The 18,013-nt window shown below is 38.6% G+C and overlaps 1 protein-coding gene across 1 annotated transcript; it reads right to left on the bottom strand.

Moving 5' to 3' along the window:
* Positions 1 to 1,902: 1,902 nt before the first annotated feature.
* On the bottom strand, positions 1,903 to 17,792 carry LOC134817800 (transmembrane protein 209-like). Its single transcript, XM_063827135.1, has 10 exons — positions 17,712 to 17,792; positions 17,388 to 17,531; positions 16,976 to 17,132; positions 16,499 to 16,742; positions 15,967 to 16,339; positions 15,612 to 15,747; positions 7,959 to 8,045; positions 4,045 to 4,184; positions 3,670 to 3,804; positions 1,903 to 2,485 (listed from the first exon to the last, which is right to left on the bottom strand). The coding sequence occupies exons 1-10, from the start codon at positions 17,769 to 17,771 to the stop codon at positions 2,351 to 2,353; spliced, it is 1,611 nt and encodes a 536-aa protein (XP_063683205.1). The 5' UTR covers positions 17,772 to 17,792; the 3' UTR covers positions 1,903 to 2,350.
* Between the last annotated feature and the right edge of the window lie 221 nt (positions 17,793 to 18,013).

Genomic DNA, 18,013 nt, shown 5'->3' on the forward strand with positions numbered 1-18,013 from the left:
AACAACTGTTCTGACAGGATATGGAGGCACTAACACATCAGTACATTCCATCTCCGAGATATCCAGCTCATTCTTCACTCTGTTCACATGGTACTCTGTCTGAAGAGAAGGGACAGTTAATATAAAAAGATTTCTGTGTGTTTGAACACTAATTTTAAGTTCTACTGTTTACGGTCCCAACTTTATCATTACTCAACATGCTTCACAACCACAGATGTTTTATTATACGAGTCCCTTAGTCTCCGGATCCTGAGGTAATTTTGGGTTGAATGGGTTAGATCGAGGTCAAACTTTGCTCGCAGTTAGTAATACAATAGTTCATGTTACTGTTAGTAGAGACTCCCAGGATCCTATTAGTTTTGTCATTGAAGTTCCGAACTTTAAGTTTAGTACTTGTTTTACTACAAACATAGCGTGACGAACTGAGTACGTATACCCAATGTTTCCTTGAGAGTGTAAAAACTAACATCTGTGAATACCATTATTATGATGTGACACCGCGCTCTCAGTTATACTTATCTAACAAAATTATATGCCATTATCTCACTTTCTATCTCAACTGAAAACCGACCGTAATCTCAGATAGCACTGGTTAACGGATATAGCCTCGCGGTTGGCTGATATTTTAAGCTCCTGATACGTGGCTCTAACTTGAGAGGATGCCCTCGTTGTTCTTGTCGATCTTTACATTTTATCTCCATGATTTGCTTTTGTTTACGCTTCGAAACAGCTTTAGAACCTCTCTGATTTAGTATCTCCAGTTTAACTATTTTTATTGGACCATAATAAGATACTATACCATATTATCAGGTTGCATTTTATTAGATTAGGGGCAATTATAAATTATAAATTATATGAACAGGCAAATTGTGTGCATAACCTAATTATCGTGACGTAACCTATATAGCAACAACAAATGCGCATAAACATTAAACAATACCAAAAATGCGCATGTCTGCTCATCAATAAAATGACTGACTGTACGACGGTTAGAGATTTGTTATATTTTAGGTAACTTAGGTCCAATTTTTAATTTATGTTTTGGGCCCGGTTCGTCACTCGTTAGTGAACTGACTTCATATTATCTGATAACCTGGTATCTCTAATTTCTACAGTGACAATGATGTTGATAGTTCAGTTATTGATGATCCGAAATCTTCTCGCTTCGGCTACCAGTGGTAAGTAACAAAATAAATGTATTAGTGTAATGGCAGTTGTATTAGTGTAATGGCAGTTGTAATTAAGCGTACAGCAAGCTGATTATCATATTTTATTCGTTAATTTCAACAAAAATTTGCCAAAAGCCTGGAAATACAGAATATTTAGAGCGGCCCATGCAATTGTTATAATAGTATTAAACTTTGTTGTTATAGACCGAAAAGTTTGCAGGTCAGAATAAGAACTCTCAAAGCCTGACCAACTTTGCGTTGAACGAGTGAAACTTTAACAAAAACACTAACAAAGTTACAAAATCTTAAATCAAAACATAAGTACCACACCTCTAGATAACAACTTTTACTTACCGTAGGACTTTTCTCGTAAGTTATTCCCTTGGTCGCCTCCTGTCTAGCTGTGAGGAACTTAAGAAGAGGTAGCTCATTACCCTCACTGTCGTACAAGTGTTCTTTTGTAACCTCGTAACCATGGTAACTTGTGGAGGAGTTTAATCGTGGTGAACACGCCGCAACTCTGCTTCTTAGTGGGACTAATCTTCTCAGACCGCGTAAACATAACATAGTGGCTCCTTTTTGGGGACGTGAGATTATTTTCATTGTCATAAGGAAAACATTGAGATTAGTATCTTCAATCCCAGTGCGATTCTGAATACTTTCTAGAATTTAAGATAAGAGATCAGTTTGTCAATCGATTTCAAAGTTTCATGATAAGAATTAAAAACGGAAATTTGATGAAATATATAATAGGTTGTTTTATTTCAAATTTTTTTATAATTTATAAAACATTAAATACAAATAAGAAATAAATATCAAAGTAACTGGAGCCCGGAACAATTCAAGGCTTTAAGTCGTCTGACGGATAAAAATTGTAAAATGTTTGTTTATTACAAACTAATCACGATAGACTTTAAAAAGAAACGTTAGTAGATCCCTCCCTATACAAACTTTCAAAACATCGTCATCTGAGACTTCTAAGAAAAATATGGTCATATTCTGAACACAACAGCCATAGCAAACATGATCCACCCAAACCATGACAAGATGATAAATAATACCGTCCTCAACAATTCTACCCAGAAAATCATCCAAGACTGCATGTCATTAATAAATGATCCAGGTCATCTTGAGTCAAGTGACATTAAGAAATGATCCAGGTCATGTAAAGTCCAATAACATTAAGAAATGATCCAGGTCATGTTAAGTCCAGTAGGACCCAAGTTAACAGGACCCAACATACCATGCTGTTCCTCTCTCAGATAGTATAGCAATAAGATTAGAGTGTGGAACAGGTTGTTCCGTCCTTTACTGACCTGGGAATTACACTGTTAATTATACTGTTATGTTGAGAAACAAGAGCGTGCAAAATATTGATGAAACAGTAAACACACTAAGATTTAAGGTTCGCATCGTAAACCTGGTAAACCTTGTAAACCTCGTAAACCTGGTAACCCTTGTAAACCTTGTAAACTTTGTAAACCTTGTATTGCCACAATTCTTTCAATATCTTGTCAGAATTGGAGATGTTAAAGCTGGTAAACCTATTATCTTACCTCCCACACCTCATCCCCCACTAATAGTTTAAAGTGAGGTGGGTACACTATTATCTTACCTCCCACACCTCATCCCCCACTAATAGTTTAAAGTGAGGTGGGTACACTATTATCTTACCTCCCACACCTCATCCCCCACTAATAGTTTAAAGTGAGGTGGGTACACTATTATCTTACCTCCCACACCTCATCCCCCACTAATAGTTTAAAGTGAGGTGGGTAGACTATTATCTTACCTCCCACACCTCATCCCCCACTAATAGTTTAAAGTGAGGTGGGTACACTATTATCTTACCTCCCATACCTCATCCCCCACTAATAGTTTAAAGTGAGGTGGGTACACTATTATCTTACCTCCCACACCTCATCCCCCACTAATAGTTTAAAGTGAGGTGGGTACACTATTATCTTACCTCCCACACCTCATCCCCCACTAATAGTTTAAAGTGAGGTGGGTACACTATTATCTTACCTCCCACACCTCATCCCCCACTAATAGTTTAAAGTGAGGTGGGTACACTATTATCTTACCTCCCACACCTCATCCCCCACTAATAGTTTAAAGTGAGGTGGGTACACTATTATCTTACCTCCCACACCTCATCCCCCACTAATAGTTTAAAGTGAGGTGGGTACACTATTATCTTACCTCCCACACCTCATCCCCCACTAATAGTTTAAAGTGAGGTGGGTACACTATTATCTTACCTCCCACACCTCATCCCCCACTAATAGTTTAAAGTGAGGTGGGTACACTATTATCTTACCTCCCACACCTCATCCCCCACTAATAGTTTAAAGTGAGGTGGGTACACTATTATCTTACCTCCCTCACCTCATCCCCCACTAATAGTTTAAAGTGAGGTGGGTACACTATTATCTTACCTCCCACACCTCATCCCCCACTAATAGTTTAAAGTGAGGTGGGTACACTATTATCTTACCTCCCACACCTCATCCCCCACTAATAGTTTAAAGTGAGGTGGGTGAATAGACGACTGGAACAGAGCGTACTCCTTCTTCTTGGTTTCCGCTTTGATGGGTGTCTGGACAAAGTACTGTGTCGTGAAGGTACGGCCCTGAACATATTGTGGTCATGTCAACTTCCAAGGGGTCGTCTGACGTCTTAGTGACATACAGATAACACGGTTTATAGTTTATATACAGTTTATATAGTTTATAGTTTAGTTAGATTCGTAGAATGTTAGTCAAGATAAACATTATGTTGTTTTACAGAAATTATTCAGTGGATCATATGTTCAATCAGTGATTAACAACAAAATAGCCCCAAAATAAATAAAGTCAGTAAATTAGGAAACCTCTGGGTACATAGGGTTTCTGGGGAGGTGAGAGTCGAGGTAGGTAGAGATACAGTGCATAACTATCTGGGAGTCAGTTGGTAACTCCTTGTTCCAGAGGCTGTTCTTGTACTTTCCACCTGATTCCCACCGAAAACTCCCTGGTTAGTGATCTGTCAGTTAGATGAAGAGTAAAAATCTGCTGTTATCTGACAAATTTGCTTAAAAGCCTCGGATTCTTAAGTGGTTTTCAGCACTTTTGCCAGAAAAGGGCAGAAATGTGCGGTATATAAAGATAATAACATGGATACAATAACAAGCTGAATATTCCATCAAGAACCTACCAACACAGACAGTAACATGGATACAATAACAAGCTGAATATTCCATCAAGAACCTACCAACACAGACAGTAATATGGATACAATAACAAGCTGAATATTCCATCAAGAACCTACCAACACAGACAGTAACATGGATACAATAACAAGCTGAATATTCCATAAAGAACCTACCAACACAGACAGTAACATGGATACAATAACAAGCTGAATATTCCATAAAGAACCTACCAACACAGACAGTAACATGGATATAATAACAAGCTGAATATTCCATCAAGAACCTACCAACACAGACAGTAACATGGATACAATAACAAGCTGAATATTCCATCAAGAACCTACCAACACAGACAGTAACATGGATACAATAACAAGCTGAATATTCCATCAAGAACCTACCAACACAGACAGTAACATGGATACAATAACAAGCTGAATATTCCATCAAGAACCTACCAACACAGACAGTAACATGGATACAATAACAAGCTGAATATTCCATCAAGAACCTACCAACACAGACAGTAACATGGATACAATAACAGGCAGAATATTCCATCAAGAACCTACCAACACAGACAGTAACATGGATACAATAACAGGCAGAATATTCCATCAAGAACCTACCAACACAGACAGTAACATGGATACAATAACAAGCTGAATATTCCATCAAGAACCTACCAACACAGACAGTAACATGGATATAATAACAAGCTGAATATTCCATCAAGAACCTACCAACACAGACAGTAACATGGATACAATAACAAGCTGAATATTCCATCAAGAACCTACCAACACAGACAGTAACATGGATACAATAACAAGCTGAATATTCCATCAAGAACCTACCAACACAGACAGTAACATGGATACAATAACAAGCTGAATATTCCATCAAGAACCTACCAACACAGACAGTAACATGGATACAATAACAAGCTGAATATTCCATCAAGAACCTACCAACACAGACAGTAACATGGATACAATAACAAGCTGAATATTCCATCAAGAACCTACCAACACAGACAGTAACATGGATATAATAACAAGCTGAATATTCCATCAAGAACCTACCAACACAGACAGTAACATGGATACAATAACAAACTGAATATTCCATCAAGAACCTACCAACACAGACAGTAACATGGATATAATAACAAGCTGAATATTCCATCAAGAACCTACCAACACAGACAGTAACATGGATACAATAACAAGCTGAAAATTCCATCAAGAACCTACCAACACAGACAGTAACATGGATACAATAACAAGCTGAATATTCCATAAAGAACCTACCAACACAGACAGTAACATGGATACAATAACAAGCTGAATATTCCATCAAGAACCTACCAACACAGACAGTAACATGGATACAATAACAAGCTGAATATTCCATCAAGAACCTACCAACACAGACAGTAACATGGATACAATAACAAGCTGAATATTCCATCAAGAACCTACCAACACAGACAGTAACATGGATACAATAACAAGCTGAATATTCCATCAAGAACCTACCAACACAGACAGTAACATGGATACAATAACAAGCTGAATATTCCATCAAGAACCTACCAACACAGACAGTAACATGGATACAATAACAAGCTGAATATTCCATCAAGAACCTACCAACACAGACAGTAACATGGATACAATAACAAGCTGAATATTCCATCAAGAACCTACCAACACAGACAGTAACATGGATACAATAACAAGCTGAATATTCCATCAAGAACCTACCAACACAGACAGTAACATGGATACAATAACAAGCTGAATATTCCATCAAGAACCTACCAACACAGACAGTAACATGGATACAATAACAAGCTGAATATTCCATCAAGAACCTACCAACACAGACAGTAACATGGATACAATAACAAGCTGAATATTCCATCAAGAACCTACCAACACAGACAGTAACATGGATACAATAACAAGCTGAATATTCCATCAAGAACCTACCAACACAGACAGTAACATGGATACAATAACAAGCTGAATATTCCATCAAGAACCTACCAACACAGACAGTAACATGGATATAATAACAAGCTGAATATTCCATCAAGAACCTACCAACACAGACAGTAACATGGATACAATAACAAGCTGAATATTCCATCAAGAACCTACCAACACAGACAGTAACATGGATACAATAACAAGCTGAATATTCCATCAAGAACCTACCAACACAGACAGTAACATGGATACAATAACAAGCTGAATATTCCATCAAGAACCTACCAACACAGACAGTAACATGGATACAATAACAAGCTGAATATTCCATCAAGAACCTACCAACACAGACAGTAACATGGATACAATAACAAGCTGAATATTCCATCAAGAACCTACCAACACAGACAGTAACATGGATACAATAACAAGCTGAATATTCCATCAAGAACCTACCAACACAGACAGTAACATGGATACAATAACAAGCTGAATATTCCATCAAGAACCTACCAACACAGACAGTAACATGGATACAATAACAAGCTGAATATTCCATCAAGAACCTACCAACACAGACAGTAACATGGATACAATAACAAGCTGAATATTCCATCAAGAACCTACCAACACAGACAGTAACATGGATACAATAACAAGCTGAATATTCCATCAAGAACCTACCAACACAGACAGTAACATGGATATAATAAAAAGCTGAATATTCCATCAAGAACCTACCAACACAGACAGTAACATGGATACAATAACAAGCTGAATATTCCATCAAGAACCTACCAACACAGACAGTAACATGGATACAATAACAAGCTGAATATTCCATCAAGAACCTACCAACACAGACAGTAACATGGATAGAATAAAAAGCTGAATATTCCATCAAGAACCTACCAACACAGAAAGTAACATGGATACAATAAAAAGCTGAATATTCCATCAAGAACCTACCAACACAGACAGTAACATGGATACAATAACAAGCTGAATATTCCATCAAGAACCTACCAACACAGACAGTAACATGGATACAATAACAAGCTGAATATTCCATCAAGAACCTACCAACACAGACAGTAACATGGATACAATAACAAGCTGAATATTCCATCAAGAACCTACCAACACAGACAGTAACATGGATACAATAACAAGCTGAATATTCCATCAAGAACCTACCAACACAGACAGTAACATGGATACAATAAAAAGCTGAATATTCCATCAAGAACCTACCAACACAGACAGTAACATGGATACAATAACAAGCTGAATATTCCATCAAGAACCTACCAACACAGACAGTAACATGGATATAATAACAAGCTGAATATTCCATCAAGAACCTACCAACACAGACAGTAACATGGATACAATAACAAGCTGAATATTCCATAAAGAACCTACCAACACAGACAGTAACATGGATACAATAACAAGCTGAATATTCCATAAAGAACCTACCAACACAGACAATAACATGGATACAATAACAAGCTGAATATTCCATCAAGAACCTACCAACACAGACAGTAACATGGATACAATAAAAAGCTGAATATCCCATCAAGAACCTACCAACACAGCTCCCACTAGCTAGTTCCCCCATCCTGTGCACCAGATACTCCTGGTTCACACTGACCTCCAAGTACGGTAACAGCAATGCTGAAGAAAGGTCTTGTTATGGATGATACATGCTATTAATAAGGTTACTGGTATACTTTGGTAACTGAGTCACACTGGGTACGTTTCTTTCAAACTACTTAACTATAGTCGGATATCCGATCAATTTCTAAATTTTATCAGAGTGAAATTGAGTGGAATTTGAATTAAAATATTGTCAAATTGTTATCATTCTAGAGGGTACCTGTCACCAAGATGTAACTAGGTCGAACGGAGAAATGAGGTCTCACGCAGGAATTAGGTCTCACGCAGGCACGTGATATATATATAAATACACTTAAAAGCCGCGCCTGCTTGAGACCTAATTCCTGCGTGAGACCTAATTTTTCCGTTCGATCTAGTTACATCTTGGTGACAGTAAATAATAAAATTTTATTACATAATCAACAACCAAACTTTTCTAAAGTAATAATATGCTTGATATATATTTAGTGCAGGCGAATATCGATATATTCGCAGCGCTTCTTTGGCTCAAAGTTTCAGTCCTTTGAAGGAGCAGCTTATATTCTCTGGCTATTGTTAATTTTTGTAGCTATTTAGGTATAGCTATTGTTTATTGCTTTACAGAATAGAGTCGTATAAGGTCAAATTATTTTTCAAAGAAATAATATGCCTGATTTGCATTTAATGATGACGAATCTCGATATATTCGCAGCGCTTCTTTGAGTTTGACCTTTTGAATACGTTGAAAGAGCAGCTTATAATTTCTCGCTGCATCACGTGATCGTCGCAATAACGTGACATAATCCAATGGAAAAATATTTAAGCACATGTACGTATACTCTACAATCTAAAATATTGTTATTTCCTGATTTTTGCTACGTTGAACAGGGTTAAACGACATGGGCAAATTACACGTCTTACTCTCAGTAGTGACCATTCTAGGGCTCCTCTCAGAGACTGGTGGGCAGTGTAAGTCCTCCGATAAAGCTTTAAGCAGGAAGAAGAAGATCCTTGCGAAATGCCTTAAACAAGGATATCAATCATCTCTCGAAGGATGCGTTTCAGACAATGGAGAGCAAAAGTCCAAACAAGCAAAGAGATGCAAAAAGGCGGAGAAGCTCCTGGCATCTTCTGACGTTTCCTGTGTGGATAAGGTGGATGGCGGATATGGTCCCTTCGGAGAATGGAGTGCTTGCTCGGTGGCATGCGGAACTGGCGTTCAGTCAAGGACAAGGGAATGTAACGATCCTGCTCCATCAGGTATAGGCGGAGATTGCGTTGGAAAAGCACGTGAAGTTCGAGCTTGTAACAAAGATACCTGCCCTGTGGATGGTGGGTGGGGGCCCCCTGGAGAGTGGTCAGCTTGCACAGCGGAATGTGGAGGTATAAGTGGCACTCGGTACAGATCAAGGAATTGCGACAACCCTTCGCCAAAAGAAGGCGGATCGGATTGCCCTGGAGTAGCCACTGAAATTCAAGCTTGTAGTTACACAAATGCCTGCCAAAAGATTTGCACCCAACAGTATATTGGTTGCTGGAGGGACAATAAAATCAGAGCCATTACCGGTGGAGTCAGACTGAACGGTGACGTGGAACAATGCAGGGCATATACTCAGTCTCGTGGGTACCACGTATTTGCTGTTCAGTACCACTCTGAATGTTTTACCTCTTCAGATGCTCACGAAACATTTGACCAGTATGGAAGAGCAAATGACTGCATCAACGGCAAAGGAGGAGACTGGGCCAACGACGTGTACCAGATCAACTGTGTTGAAGTGTAACACGAAGTGAGGGCTACTGGAGGGAGACTGGAGGGAGACTGGAGGGAGACTGGAGGGAGACTGGAGGAAGACTGGAGGGAGACTGGAGGGAGACTGGAGGGAGACTGGAGGGAGACTGGAGGGAGACTGGAGGGAGACTGGAGGTATACTGGAGGGAGACTGGAGGGAGACTGGAGGGAGACTGGAGGGAGACTGGAGGGAGACTGGAGGGAGACTGGAGGGAGACTGGAGGGAGACTGGAGGGAGACTGGAGGGAGACTGGACGGAGACTGGAGGGAGACTGGAGGGAGACTGGACGGAGACTGGACGGAGACTGGACGGAGACTGGACGGAACTGGACGGAGACTGGACGGAGACTGGTAACAGAGCTGGTGGGATCAGACTCAGTAGTTCCGTGGATCAATACCGGGCATTCACTGCACTGGCTAATGGCTGGACCACCTTTGGTGTACAGTACTGCTCTGAATGTTTCACTGCTGCCAATGCTAGTGACACATGCCGGATGTACGGTTCAGCATGTAACTGCTCTGGCGGCAGAGGCTGGCCCAACAACGTCTTACAAATAGGGTGCTAATCCTCACACTCAAGAAGATGGACGATAAATATGGAGACAAGGGGAGCTGGACAATAGTTAAAACAGTCACATGACTGTGAATTGAATACGAAGATGGAATACAAACTTGATCAATTTGCATGCTTTGAACTTAAAAGAATTCAGAGAAAATATCAAGAATATCAAGAATACGTTATTTTCAATTACCACTTTTGAAAAGACTTGACTATCTATTTTACAATTTCTTGTAAGTTAGTTTGATGATTATTTATTGATGGTTTTTCCCAACGGCACACTTTATAGAAAATAATTACTTGTGAGCTTGTAGAATAAACTAAATCAAAGTTCATGAAATTATAAAATCCAACATAGGAGTTGGGTGGTTTGCACTTTAGTAGAATATAGTTTTCTCATGTTTCTCCAAAAATGAGTCCCTTAGTCTCTACGCCGTTCAGAAGCTGATTGGTTGTCGAGGGTTTAAACACAAAAGACAAATTTTCCTCCGAAATATTTTTGAAGTAGAGGCCCTAGCAACTTAGCAAGCTTCTAAACCCGTTAAGTTGTGTCGGGTTTTAACCAGATACACGATCATCTTGATCCGGAGCCTCGCTGATTTGGAAAGTCTTTGAAAACTTCTGTTACAGGCAAGATACCGAGTTAATCTTACAAGAAGTAAATATTTACTTAGTACTTACACTTACTTAGTACTTATTAGTTTTAATTGGAAGATAATTAATGTTTATAGAAAAACTAAGATGTAAATGACAAGGTTGGAGGCATATATTGGAATATTAGGACAACACGCTCTTACTTTGTGCATATTTATTTCCACAACATGTTTCATTCGTCTGGGAGCTCAACCTGCAAGCGAGATGGTACTCCTCTTTAGCATCTTCAACTTTCTTGGTGAGCTCATGATCTCATTATATGCGCCTTGAACCCTGTCCTGAATTCGTCCTAGCATTTTAAGAAACGGACTGTTATACGCCATACCAGCATGTGCTTGTTTGAGTTTCGACCAAGCTGCTATAAACTAGACTAACACTCACTTACCAACAGACTAGAGACCACTAGTTTAGATAAACGACCACGCTCTAAACTAATAATGTAGAGCGTGGTTGGTCTCAGAACATAAACAACGCTCAGCAGTATTACTCAGTAGGACAGTGTTTGAGGCTTCACTAATACTAGTGAGTACTGACCCTGATAACAGAGCCCATCTAGACTATGTCTAGACAAGTTCATTATGTCGTCTGGTGCCCCGTCTCCATCACCCTGGAATCTCTGGAAATAGGAAAGCTAAGGATTGGCTCTCGTAAACCCGTGTCACGTACTTGCCTATAAGAATCACAGTCGTTGCCGTGAATCATCACATTTATTTTTAACCGTTTGCTTTCGAGTAACAGCTCTTGTGTAGCTAATCCTTTGACTCAACGGAGAAATCTACGTGAACACCGCTATTTATTGACAAGATGAAGTTAAATAAGGTTCTCAAATATTGCATGATTGTTGGCTCCAAGGGTATCATGACAATCTTGGTCATGACTATCTTCCTAAAGGGGATATCAGCTGAAGGCATTGTTCTTGACCTTGATAACACAGATAGCAAAGGTAGGCTAAGAACAAGGATAAGATCGATGTGAATTTATCAATAGGCAATTCATTATAATACCATAATACCTCGTTTATTGAGTGCTGCGCGCGATAATGCCCGAACGTATGTGAATACTACTACGAGCTCGTAGCACGAAATTAAGCCAAGGCGTGATTTGCGACTCAATAAGCGTTTGATAATATGCCATGAAGACTCGCATACAATAAACACTGTTTAAAGCAGCTCATCTTTCAGATGAAGTTGTTCAAGTTCAATTTCCTGAGACGCATTCCCACGTATTCTACAATGGAGATTACTGTTGTAAACATAACAGAGAGAGAACAGATGGTGGTGTTGGGTGTGACGGTAGTGTGCTTTACAGAGACGACAGTATTTGCTGCCTTAATATGGATCAGATCTTCTGTCCAGATCGGCCAACAAAGTGCCAGAGTTACGGAGGTAGGTGATATTTTATTAAGTAGCCCCCTCCCCTCCCCTAAGTTACACATCTTTCAGTATTAGCGTCAATAGCAGTTGCAATGTTTCACTTCATACTACTAATGTAAAGTGCACAGCTTTAGTGTCTACATTGAATGTTGCAAAGCTTAAATGCGCATCAATGTTTTAAAAGCATTATAATTGTAAGGAAAAGTTACAAATCGTGATTTTCAACAAATTTACAAAATTAATCGCTTTAAATAATCTTCATTGAATCACGAGAATGTCTAAGTAGCTCAATCGGACATTTTTGTGACCTCGCACGAATAGACCTATAACATGTATAATGTATATTGTACAACTGCGTCCTAATATTGTATAAGCTAACATGTTGCTATCATTTTATAGGCTGGATAACAGTAAAACCAGGTGCAGACCTCGTCCACGACCTGGAAACTACTCCACTAGAAATTAAGACAGATTCTTTAACAAGTCGAGACGAAAAAGTGGTTGTTACAGGGGTAGATTCAAGTGGTAGTCTCATTTTCGAACTCGGCATCTTTTTCAATCAAAAAATTCCACAGTAAAACCTGTTAAATTGCATTAAATTACATGCTAAATTCTCGACGGCACCTTCCACCGCTGTAGACAAGGTGTGGAAGATAACCTTGTCCAGAATTCCAAATATCCGACTAAAGATAGACTGTAATGGAGAAGAAGTTACAAACATCCTTATCAATGCTAAAGATTGTGCGGATTGGAATAAAATCGTCCACAAAATAAAATTCGAAGTAAGGGATACAGCATCCGATCACTACAGATCTGCTCCAGGTATAAATCGATATTAGTCTAGTAAAGTTGATATAGGGATGTAAACCTTAGTTGCGGTATCTTATATGTGTGTTTTTGAGGAGCATGCTTTTTCCTGCTAGCACAGGACGACAACTTAAACGATAATGGCGATTCATATTAATATATATAATAAGGAATCCTTATTATGAATTTCCTTATTAAGGATAGGATCAAGTCTCTGTATTTTAGTTACATTCAATGTAAATATTAACACAATATGTCCACATCAGTCGAATGCACTGCACTAAAGGATGAGTGGATAAATACGATGGAATACGATACAACAAAGTTTCCAGTAGTCGCAGAAACAGTTCTGGAAGTCACGTGTTCTGACACAGGAGCTATCAAGAAAGGGAGCAGCAAAGTGACCTGTATTATGGGAACTGAATTCTCTTACTCGGACGAACCAAGTAGTTCAAGACCAGGTATGAGGTAGAGTTACGAAAAAAAATGCTTTAGAAGAGGAATGCGAAAAGAACATTATCCATGATATATATATTTATAATAATGTGTTAATAAAGTTTTGGACTTTATTGAAACAAAATTTTAATAAAACAAATCCCTTCCTCGTGCCATCCCCCTCCTCCCCCACCTCCCCCATCTCCCCCACCTCCCCCACCTCCCCCTCCTCCCCCTCCTCCTCCACCTCCCCCACCTCCCCCACCTCCCCTCCTCCCCCACCTCCCCCACCTCTCCCACCTCCCCCACCTCCCCCACCTCCCCCACCTCCCCCTCCTCCCCCTCCTCCCCCACCTCCCCCACCTCCCTTCGCCATTCCCTTTTCGTGGTAATACTGACACCAACAGTTCCCAACAGTCTACGGACCAATACCATATATGGATGACTATTAACTAAGATATCAATATGTTAAGTATATATTGCAGATATTGTAACGCCTGATTCAACTTCAAAATGGTGGACCCTCGATATTAGAATCCAGCTGATCAGGATAAGACGCTTGTTATTTTTGAAAAATTAGATTTATAGATAGGACAGGCTTAGAAGTAATGGGGCCAGTGGTCTTCTTATATTTTTTGAGAATTTATTGTTCATATTTTGTCTGATTTTGATGATTGATCGCGATAGGTAAGATTTCATAGGAATGTAAATGTAAATAATTGTTTCAGATTATAAAGAAATTAGTCGGTTCAAAGCCAAGACTTGCTGAGACGAACCATAGGACGACTCGGACTACATGTTACACACAGAAATCACTGAAAATCCAGAAAACTTATTGTTCAGGTTTTATTTCATATTAAAGTTTTTTTTTTCAGTGAAATTAGTAAGTAAGTTGCACTGTTTAATATTTGCTGCCATAAAAACCACAAACAAATTGAAAACCTCAGATAACACTTTTATAACTGAACTAATTTCAGATTTCAGAACCGGTCACTGAGAGCTCTGATTCTTTGTAGGGGGCTGTGATGAAGAGATTAACGGACACTTGGATCATAACCAACATGGTGCTTGAGAACAATTGGTTATCAAGTTTTAATAAATGATTACTCTTTAGTTATTTAGAGAACAATTAGGTGTATTGATGCTTTTCATACGAACAAGTAAAAACAAATTCTTTATGTCGTGCATCCTGGGCCGGGTTTGGACAGGATATGCTCGCTTAAAATACTTCCATCGCGTTACATTACATAATTCTCAATAAATGTAATAGATTTGTAGTGTTGTAATTAGTTTAGTATATTTGTAAATTTGTTTCATTTTTAGTTATTTAGAGAATAATCAGTTATAAAGTTTTAACATTTTACTCTTTAAGTTAAGTTATTTAGAGAACAATTGGGAATAACTTTTTTAAATATTTTCTTCTTGTGAATATTGTTAATGATATTGTAATTACATTGACATAACATTGCGTTTATGCAATATGCATTGTTTTTTTTGTCCACATTTTATTAAAGTACAAAAATAACGCATTTCTTCAACAATGTGGTAATTTTGATAAGGTCTCAAAGAACTGCAAAATACCATTGATTTTCGTGTCTAACCCTAAACTTGCCACGAACAACATTATAGCTTATTGCTCGGATAAATCCCGGAATAGAAGATAGAGGATAAGATTAATTAATATCGCAGGAAGACTAGGTCTAATTGAAAGTGTGATAAGCTAATAAAATTCTTTTTGTCGCAGGAAATAAACAAAACAATCCTTTCCTCGTTCACATATCACATTACAGTAAACCTATTCCACTAACCAATATTGCTGATGTGTTCGTGTTTACACTAAAACACTACAGTAAACCTATTCCACTAACCTATACTGCTGATGTGTTCGTGTTTACACTAAAACACTACAGTAAACCTAGTCCACTAACCTATACTGCTGATGTGTTCGTGTTTACACTAAAACACTACAGTAAACCTAGTCCACTAACCAATATTGCTGATGTGTTCGTGTTTAGTGGTGGAGACCTTGCTGAGGACCGCTGTGCTGACTGACCCTATCTTACACTCCGCTGATCCCACCTGGTCTAGTGTTTTGTTTATTGTCTTTATCTCCCGGTGTATGTGCTGAGAGAGAGAAGGAGTGAGAATAGTGAGAGAGAGGAGAAGAGATGAGGTGGTCAACAACAATTAACGTCGACTACGTTTTAATTATTGATTTCCAAACAAGCAGCAGAAGTGTGTTTACGTTATATAATGTGAACGGTCCATTGGACAAAAATTCAGTTGATAGAAATATATCCTTGTTCAGATTAGATAAATAATCAATAATCATGCAACTCAGACCTGGAATATCGTCTGCGAGATCCACTTCCGAATATTCTCGGTCCAAACATCAAGACTATGGGGGGAGACACCCAACCTCTCCAAGAGAGCATCAGCTGCCTGCTGGTTGTAATAGCTGGTGTCCCCTGACACAGACACTATCTGGTTCTGGGTAGCTAGAAAGTAGGGTCGGGGTGGCAAGGTCTCTGTGGGTCGTGGAGCCCACCCTCCCGCCAGACTCCTGTCAGAACTACCACGTGACAGCCACTTCTCCTTCTCCTCGTACTCCTTCAGGTACTCAGATAAATTGTTCAGGTCGGAGACTCTCTTTCGGATTTTAGGAGAGGCCGAGAAGTGGTAGTTGCTGTCCCCGTCTCGAGCTGGTGTTGAGAAACTGGAAAAGGTAGTTAGATGTTAGTCACAAGTACCTTACATAATCCACCTTAACTGGAGGAATTTTAACAACAGAAATAATGAAATCGAAAACCACAGAAAACAGGAGATCGTATAAAATATACCTCATATTAGTGTTATTATCATAATAGTTATATACCTCATATTGGAGCTGATAGAATGGAATGAGGAGTTAGACTGGAAGGAGGTGCTGAGAGTCATGTTGGAAGTGCTGAGAGTCATGTTGGAGTTAGGGTTGAGAGAGGTGGAGAGAGGAGGAGTGAAGGGTTCCCTGGTCGGTTGGTTGGAGACGAGTAAATGCGGGGTTACTGGAGCACTGTGACACGAGTTGTGCTCAGGAGAGGAGAGCATACTCGTGTTAATCGCTTTGTTGGGAGTGTTCTCTGAAAAACAGTCGTTTGTGAATTAGGTTCTCATTATCTTTTACCTTTTTTAGACTGAACGTAAAGATGAAAATTCTGAAGATCAAATAATGTAAAATAAAGTTACGAAAATAAAGTAATGTTCACGACAGTACAATTAGGAAGTGTCCGTTATACAAGAATTTTACCACGCAAGAGCAATCTACCCGGCCTTACCATATACCAGTAAGTGTCAGCTAAATCTCTGTACTCACCGCATATTTTAACAACAGGTCGAGCTAAAGATCTAATATTAAGAAGGAGAGATTGAGTAGGGGAGAGAGCAGTGAGATCCTCTTTAAACTTGCGGCTGCTGACGTAGGTGATGACGTCACATATTGCTGACACTCCACACACAACTGACAGTGAGATCTGGTGGAGATATTGTGAAGTAATAGAAAATACAAATTATAGACCTGTTCCTGATAGAAATTTTTTCACTAAACTTAATGATATTAAGTCTTAACAAATACTTAACATATTTTAAAGCAACATATATAATAATTGGGAATATTGTTCCAGCTCATGATCTCTCAAATTGAATATTTTACATCATCGTATCTCACGATTCCCATAAAATGCTGCTCGCTAACTTTCACTACGAAAAATATAAAGATAAAAACAAACCTCGAGATATTGCCCATACAAAATATGATCAGGAGATAGTTCTACGATTGAGGAGATGAAGTAACCGCCGAGTCGTAGAGCGAATACCACACACAGGACCGTATTTATACCGCACCATTTCAGTGCCTCGTCCCCGGCTATTAGCTGTGAGGTATAGTATACTTATAGCAATTACGATACTCATGAAATTTATTTTTTCGCTATGTTTAAACTTTCCACACTATTATTTCAGGCATAAAATTGAACACACAAAAAGTAGATCACTTAATAACTTCTACATTCTTTGCAATGATGATATATACAATAAATAAAAGAAAAACTTACCTTATATTTAGCTTTGATACTTTTTTCAACAAGCGGAGTTTGAAATGTCGCTGTGGGCATTCTATTCAACTAAGTAAAGGTTAATTAGTTAATTAGTTAATTAGTTAATTAGTTAATTAGTTAATTAGTTAATTAGTTAATTAGTTAATTAGTTTATAAGTTAATTAGTTAATAAGTTAATTAGTCAATAAGTTAATTATTTAATACGTTAATTATTTAGTTGGGGTAGTTAGTCTTTTAATATTTCAACATCGCAATTCTCTCTAGGTACATTTACACTGAGTACTTTTAGCATAATGGGA

This window comes from Bolinopsis microptera, chromosome 1 (assembly GCF_026151205.1).
Source record: "Bolinopsis microptera isolate Bmic1 chromosome 1, MBARI_Bmic_1.0, whole genome shotgun sequence".
In the NCBI taxonomy this organism is placed as follows: domain Eukaryota; kingdom Metazoa; phylum Ctenophora; class Tentaculata; order Lobata; family Bolinopsidae; genus Bolinopsis; species Bolinopsis microptera.